This window comes from Gobio gobio, assembly GCF_949357685.1.
Source record: "Gobio gobio genome assembly, chromosome: 14".
In the NCBI taxonomy this organism is placed as follows: domain Eukaryota; kingdom Metazoa; phylum Chordata; class Actinopteri; order Cypriniformes; family Gobionidae; genus Gobio; species Gobio gobio.
The window spans coordinates 54059475-54067926 of NC_137107.1; the positions used below are offsets into that span (position 1 = coordinate 54059475).

Genomic DNA, 8452 nt, shown 5'->3' on the forward strand with positions numbered 1-8452 from the left:
CGGGAACTCAATACCCACGTCGCCATAATTCTCAAGTGCCCGTACATGTGAAGTCGTAGCGCACATTAAGCTATAAGCACCCGAGAACCTGGAGTAGAAGCTACATCTAGGTTGTAAAACCTCACAAAAGTGTGCGGAGAGGACCACCCTGCCGCATCACAGACCTCCTGCAGGGAGACTCCTGACAGAAGAGCCAAAGAGGCAGCCATACTCCGAGTAGAGTGGGCTCGGACCTTTAGTGGTGAAGGTTGGCCGGCCGACTCATATGCAAGTGAAATAGCCTCGACTATCCACTTGCTTAGCGTTTGCTTAGATGCGGGTTTCCCCTTATTTGGAGACCCGAAACAGACGAACAGTTGCTCAGATTTTCGCCACAGGGCAGCTCTGTGGACATAAGCATCTAGTGCCCTCACTGGGCAGAGCAGATTTAATTTCTCCTGGTCTGAATTCTGAAAGGGAGGCGGAGAGAAGGCCTGCAGCATGATAGGACCTGCCACGTTCGTGGGAACTTTGGGGACATATCCTTCTTTTGGAAACAAGAATACTTTCACCATCCCTGGCGCAAACTCAAGACAGGAAGGGGCAACAGACAATGCTTGCAAATCCCCTACTCTCTTTAGAGAAGAAATAGCCAAGAGAAATACAGTTTTTAGTGTTAGAAATTTCTCTGGCACCTCCTCGATCGGCTCAAAGGGGGCCAATGCTAGACCTTCTAGCACCACGGCCAGATCCCAGGTCGGCACCCTCGAGCGTGCCGCAGGCCTAAGCCTCAGAGTACCACGAAGGAAGCGAGTAACCCATGGGTGTCTCCCCACCGATGCACTATCCAGATGAACGTGATAGGCAGATATTGCCGACACATAAACCTTCAAGGTGGAAGGGGATAAACCCGAAGAGAACTTCTCTTGTAGGAAATCCAGCACTGAGTTGACTTGGCAGTTAACTGGATTTAGAGAATGGTTGGAACACCATGCAACAAAGACTCTCCATTTAAGGGCATACAGCCTCCTCGTAGAAGGAGCTCTGGAGTGCAACATGGTCTCCACTACCTCGGCAGAGAGACCTGAGTCTGTGAACTGATCCCCCTCAGGGGCCAGGCCCACAGTTTCCATAACTCCGGCCTCGGGTGCAGAATCGACCCCGACGCCTGGGAGAGAAGGTCCCTCCTGATGGGAATCTCCCACGGGGAACCCTCTAGAAGGGACACAATGCCCGAAAGCCATACTCGGCCCGGCCAGAACGGGGCTATTAGCAACAGACGAACCCCGTCCCGGCGTACTCTCTCCAGGACTCCTGGTAGCAACGCCAGAGGGGGAAAGGCGTACAGACGCAGCCTCGGCCACGTCTGCACCATGGCATCCAACCCCAGAGGGGCTGGATGTGTGAGGGAATAAAATAGGGGACAGTGCGTTGTCTCCTGAGACGCAAACAAATCCACCTGAGCCTGACCGAAGTGGTTCCATAGGAGCTCCACCACCTCTGGGTGGAGTCTCCAGTTCCCTGGCACCACTCCCTGCCTCGACAGGGAGTCTGCCGTCGTGTTCAGATACCCCGGAATGTACACTGCTCGTAACGATAACAGTTTGCCCTGGGTCCAAACTAAGACTCGATGAGCCAACTTCCACAGCCGGCGCGAGCGTAGCCCCCCCTGGCGATTTATATAGGAGACCACCGATGTGTTGTCCGAGCGAACCAACACATGATGGCCCCTCAGGTCTGGGAGAAAGTGCCTGAGCGCCAAGAACACGGCCATCAGCTCCAACTGGTTTATATGCCAGGAGAGCTGATGGTCGCTCCACAAACCTTGAGCTGGGCGGCCACTCATGGTCGCCCCCCAGCCGGTGAGAGATGCATCCGTCGTTAGCGTTAAGCGACGACAAGGAGCCCCCAGCACCGGACCCTGGGACAAGAACCAAGGATCTTTCCACATGACTAAGGCACGTAGGCATCGCCGCGTGACCTTGATCATGCGAAACGGATTTCCCCTCGGGGAGAATCCCTTGGTCTTGAGCCACCACTGTAAGGGTCTCATGTACAGCAGGCCAAAAGGTATTACGTTGGACGCTGCTGCCATCAAACCCAGCAGTCTCTGGAACTGCCTTACAGTGACTGACTGGCCTAGCTTCATCCTGGTTACTGAGTGTAGGATCGAATTCACCCTGGCGGGCGCCAGGCGCGCCCTCATGGTGCTCGTGTCCCAAACTACGCCGAGAAAAGTAGTACTCAGTTGTGGAGATAGCACACTTTTCTTTGCGTTTAACCTCAACCCCAACGCCTTCATATGAGCGAGCACAGCATCTCGATGCTGAGCCGCTAGCTGTTCCGACTCTGCTAAGATTAGCCAGTCGTCGATGTAGTTCAGCACGCGAATGCCCTGGAGTCTCAGCGGAGCCAAAGCTGCATCCACGCATTTTGTGAAGGTGCGGGGTGATAGTGCTAGGCCGAATGGAAGAACCCGATATTGGAATGCCTCGCCCCCGAAAGCAAACCTGAGGAACTTCCTGTGTTGAGGAAGGATGGAGACATGGAAGTATGCGTCTTTCAGGTCTATTGTGACACACCAGTCCCTGGACCTGAACTGACACACGATCTGTTTTAGCGTAAGCATCTTGAATCTTAGCTTCTTTACCGCCCGATTTAACTGGCGCAGATCCAGAATAGGACGCAGTCCTCCATCCTTCTTCGGAACTACGAAGTACCGGCTGTAAAACCCCGACTCTCTGCTGTGGGGAGGGACCCTTTCTATAGCCTCTTTCCGCAGAAGAGTCTGTACTTCTTGTTCCATTACCAGAGCCTGCTCGGAGTTTACTACTGTGGGTAGTACCCCGTTGAACTTGGGTGGGTGTGACCCGAATTGTATTCTGTACCCTTTTTCTATAGTACGCAGGACCCACTCTGAGATATTCGGCAGAAGTTTCCACGCTGCCAGAAAATCTACTAAGGGAACCAGCCCCTCGGGGCTGGCCTCTGGATTTTGTTGTGTGGGCAGTTTGGTGTCCTGAAACGGCGCGCCGGCAGGAAGCAACCGAACTGACCCACTTTGAGCCCTCCATGGAGGGAGCGAGCATCCCCGCGCCGCTACGTTTCCGGGCGGACGTGGAGATATGCGCTCGCCGAGAACCGCTGCGCCTTGAAGCACCAGAGGTGGCAGGGTTGGCAGAACGGCCCCCTGATGGCACCGAGAGGATACGGGTGCCTCGGCACACCGCTTCCCCTTGGAGGGGACTGCCATCAGAAGCCTGACACCCTTGGCGTCAGGACTTCTTCGCCGAGGCCTTCCTAGAGATAAGGACGGTCCTCAGATCCGCTCTACCTCGGGAAGACCTCGGCTGAGAGCGCTGCCCCGGCCCCCAGTCTCTCTGTGGGGGAGCGCGGGTAGCAACACTCTCTTTTTGTTGCGCTCTATATGAGGAGGACGTACTCGGCTGGGTCTGCTCCCGCCCAGCAGCCCCAGAGACATGAGACTTTCTGGGGAGAAACCTCTGAAACGCCGCCGCCTGCTTTTTTGACTCTTGGAACCTCTCGACGACCGCATTAACTGAGTCGCCGAAGAGGCCAGCAGGGGAGATAGGAGAATCTAACAGAAATTTTTTATCCTTCTCTGTGATGTCAGATAAATTCAGCCACAAATGTCTCTCCGTGGCTACCAGGGCTGCCATAGAACGGCCGATGGATTTGGCCGTCTCCTTGGTAGCCCGAAGAGACAAATCTGCAGCTCTCCTAATCTCCGCGATCGTTTCTCTCCCCACTTCTACACATTCGTCATCGATGTCTTTCAGCAGGTCAGCCTGGTATGCTTGAAGCACCGCCATAGTGTGTAAACAGGCGGCCGCCTGACCTGCTGCCGAGTATGCCCTACCCACTAAAGCCGACGTTGTTCTGACCGGTTTAGTGGGCAGCTGCGGGGCTTTTAGCGATGATGCAGACCCGGGAGAGAGATAGCTCGCGAGCGTCTCTTCTACCCGAGGCATCGCCGCATAACCGTGCTTTTTCAACCCCACAATGTTGGAATATGCAGTAGTTATAGGGTTAAATGGACGAAAAGATGCCGGTTTAATCCATGATCTCGACACCTCGGTGTGGAGATCAGGAAAAAACGGCAAGCCCCGCTTTGGAGGTTGCGATGTAGATGGCAGAAAGCGTTCGTCTAATTTACTCGGCTGACGAACCACCTGCGTCTCGGCTGGCCAGTCTATTTGCAGCCTGGCAACAGCGCGAGTCACAACCTCCAACAGCTCCTCATTAGCGTGTGAATGAGGCGGCGAAACCTCATCTAAATAATCCAGGCTCACCACATCCAACTCCTCAGAGCTGGAATGATGCTGAGCCTGCGCTTCAGCGCGAGCAGAAGAAACCGCAGCGCGTGCTTCTAACTCGGCAGCTGAAGCGTCAGATCTAGCGGGTAAAGGCAGAGATAGGGGATCACCCGTCTCTAACCCCTCCGCTAGATCCCTCTGCGATCCCCAGGACATAAGCCTTCGCTGTGCCTCAGCAGCAGCGGGACCTGCACCCTGGGGAATGCGAGCCGAAGCGCCCTCCTCAAAGAGCGCTCGGCGGGATCGGAGAGTTCTCATGGGGAGCTTTTCACAGTGCTCACAGTCAGCTCTCTCGAGAGCTGACTGTGCATGCTCCGATCCCAGACATACAACACACAGCAGATGTGTATCCCCACCCGTGATGTAACGAGGGCAGGGAGAAGCACACTGTCTGAATTGTTGTTGATTCGCCATTATTTTTCTTTTAGAGAGACACACACACACTTTGATATATATATTGGACAAACGATTTCACATGGAGCGCTTGTGAAGACACAGAAGCTGACATTGTTTGGTTCAGGGGTGCTTTATAGTTTCCTGGTCGCTGACGTCACCCGCCTATGACGTCCTGTCACGCCATTGGACTGATTTTACGAGTGCTTCATGACGCAAACGCAGGGGCGTTCCCGCAGCGCTTGACGCAGCGCGAGTTCCCTTAAAAGGGAACTCTAAATCTCTACAGTGTGTTTATGATGGCAAGAAATGACAAATTAAACACACTGGTGTCGTGATTTACTATTTAACAGGGGACCGAGTCATTGTGTTTAACATAATCATTATTCAAAGATGATCTGCAATTTATACATTATAGAAATATTTCTGCTTGATTTAACTCTTAAAACTCAGTTATTGCTATAAAAACTCTAAATATCTACAGTGTGTTTATGATGGCAAGAAATGACAACGCAAACACACTGGTGTCGTGATTTACTATCTAACAGGGGACAGAGTCATTGTGTTTAACATAATCATTATTCAAATATGATCTGCAATTAATACATTAGATAACTATTTCTGCTTGATTTAACTCTTAAAACTCAGTTATTGCTATAAAAACTCTAAATCTCTACAGTGTGTTTATGATGGCAAGAAATTACAAATTAAACACACTGGTGTCGTGATTTACTATCTAACAGGGGACCGAGTCATTGTGTTTAACATAATCATTATTCAAAGAGGATCTGCAATTAATACATTAGAGAAATATTTCTGCTTGATTTAACTCTTAAAACTCAGTTATTGCTATAAAAACTCTAAATCTCTACAGTGTGTTTATGATGGCAAGAAATGACAAATTAAACACACTGGTGTCGTGATTTACTATCTAACAGGGGACCGAGTCATTGTGTTTAACAATCATTATTCAAAGATGATCTGCAATTTATACATTATAGAAATATTTCTGCTTGATTTAACTCTTAAAACTCAGTTATTGCTATAAAAACTCTAAATCTCCACAGTGTGTTTGAGATGAAGAAATGACAAAGCAAACACACTGGTGTCGTGATTTACTATCTAACAGGGGACAGAGTCATTGTGTTTAACATAATCATTATTCAAAGAGGATCTGCAATTAATACATTAGAGAAATATTTCTGCTTGATTTAACTCTTAAAACTCAGTTATTGCTATAAAAACTCTAAATCTCTACAGTGTGTTTGAGATGGCAAGAAATGACAACGCAAACACACTTGTGTCGTGATTTACTATCTAACAGGGGACCGAGTCATTGTGTTTAACATAATCATTATTCAATGATGATCTGCAATTAATACATTAGAGAAATATTTCTGTTTGATTTAACTCTTAAAACTCAGTTATTGCTATAAAAACTCTAAATCTCCACAGTGTTTTTGAGATGGCAAGAAATGACAAATTAAACACACTGGTGTCGTGATTTACTATCTAACAGGGGACCGAGTCATTGTGTTTAACATAATCATTATTTACTATATAAAGTGATGACCTGTGATTATTACCTTAAAGAACAATTTCTGCTTGTCCAGTCCTATATATATATATTTTTTTTTTATTGGTGCAAGAAATCAAATCTCACTCTAAAAATCTCAAAAACAAAGGACATTATTTGTGATTTTAGAGAGCAGAAACTATGTTTTATTCAAAAATAAGTCACACATTGAAATACCTTTACTGTAAAAAAAATTTGGGTCTCCAATTGAAAATTTTCTGTAAATTGATGCACTTTAATTCAATTAAAATTCAAGAAATTCAATTTGGCCAACTAAAAAATTTAGATGTGATCGGTCACTAGAAAATTTTCAATTGGAGACCTGATTTTTTTTTACAATGTTGGTGTTCTTGAAAATAAGCTTAAATGAGAGATGTGGACGGATCATATACTGTAAGTATGAAGACACAACAGAGAATGAATTTCTTAAAGATAACTCTTAATTTTAAGAATTTTTTTATTTCTTAAATTCTTTTCTGTAATGTCCACAACAAGGCTTTTTCTCCGTTGTGTGCTCATTGTGTTCCCTGATGCCTGTGTGAACATTATATAATTATATATATATATTAAATAATGAAGACAGACTTGACTGCCAGCTCTCTTCCCTTTCACACACTCAGCTCCATTGCAGGCTATGGAGGTCCCCTGTTGGATAGGTAGACATCGGTCAGGTCCCCTCTTGGCATGTTTAAAAAATAAAAAATAAATGCTTATTTGAAGTTATATTATGAAAAAAGACCTTAAAACAAAATTTTGTATCTAAGTTTTGTTTCTTCAAAATGACTAGAAACACAGGTCCCCTCTTGGTCAGTGTGGAGTGATGGTCCCCTGTTGGTAATATAGACGTGTATGTGTGTGTGTGTGTGTGTGATGGGTAGGTTTAGGGGCAGTGTGTGTGTGTGTGTGTGTGTGTGTGTGATGGGTAGGTTTAGGGGCAGGGGCAGTGTGTGTGTGTGTGTGTGTGTGTGCGTGTGTGCGTGTGTGTGTGTGTGATGGGTAGGTTTAGGGGCAGGGGCTGTGTGTGTGTGTGTGTGTGTGTGTGTGTGTGTGTGTGTGTGTGTGTGTGTGTGTGTGTGTGTGTGTGTGTGTGTGTGTGTGTGTGTGTGAACTCTCACCTTGCAGATCTGAGATGCGTACAGCAGGAGCTTCATGTGGTCGAAACGCTCCCTGTTTTTGGAAAGATAATCTCTCAAACTTCCAAACGGCAGAAACTCCATGACCAGCCGCAAGTTCTTCCGCCCTGCAGAGAGAGAGAGAGAAAGAGAGAGAGTGTGTGTGTGTGTGTGTGTGTGAGAGAGAGAGAGAGAGAGAGAGAGAGAGAGAGAGTGTGTGTGTGTGTGTGTGTGTGTCCTCCTCAGGACCAGCATGCTCTAGTGCGCGCTCACCTGCGCTGTAACACACACCCTTATACCAGACGATGAGAGAGAGTGTGAGTGTGAGTGTGAGTGTGTGTGTGTGTGTGAGTGTGTGAGTGTGTGAGTGTGTGTGTGTGTGTGAGTGTGAGTGTGAGTGTGTGTGTCCAGCATGCTCTAGTGCGCGCTCACCTGCGCTGTAACACACACCCTTATACCAGACGATGAGAGAGTGTGTGTGTGTGTGTGAGTGTGAGTGTGTGTGTGAGTGTGTGTGTGAGTGTGTGTGTGTCCAGCATGCTCTAGTGCGCGCTCACCTGCGCTGTAACACACACCCTTATCCCCAGAGCCGGCTCTCCCTATAAGTGAACTAAGCGGCTGCTTAGAGCCCCGCCGCCACTAGGGGGCCCTAACTACAGATGCACTCGCCAGCGTCGCCGCAGGTTATCACGCAAGACGCTCGAAAAGCGCCTTCCGCGCCGCGGGACCTCCAGACGCGCGTCAACGCGCCTTTCCATTGACTTAATATTGAAATCAAATCACTCGCGCCAGACACTGTATTTGCGTTTGTTGTGAACGCAGCATAACGTTAGCTGTCCGGCGATTATGCTGAATCAACATTGCTGCGCTATGGTCCAGCCGTCGGCCCCAGCTCTGGGCTACAGACCGCGGAGAGACAGACCCACCTCCTATGAATGTGTTTTCTTTTTAACAGTTAACGTTACATGACCTACACTAGTTCTGGGAAAGAAAAAAACGAAGAATCTTTGTCTCAATAGACGCTTATTACAATAAAAAAATAGTTTAATTATTGA

At 48.2% G+C, this 8452-nt stretch overlaps 1 protein-coding gene across 1 annotated transcript in view; it reads right to left on the minus strand.

Annotated features, from left to right (window-relative positions):
* jak2a (Janus kinase 2a) overlaps nucleotides 1–8452 on the minus strand; it is a 92631-nt gene that overhangs the window by 25244 nt on the left and 58935 nt on the right. The window contains exon 20 of the mRNA XM_079835400.1: nucleotides 7401–7525. Coding sequence (XP_079691526.1) covers nucleotides 7401–7525 — 125 coding nt within the window. The remainder of the gene's footprint in view (nucleotides 1–7400; nucleotides 7526–8452) is intronic.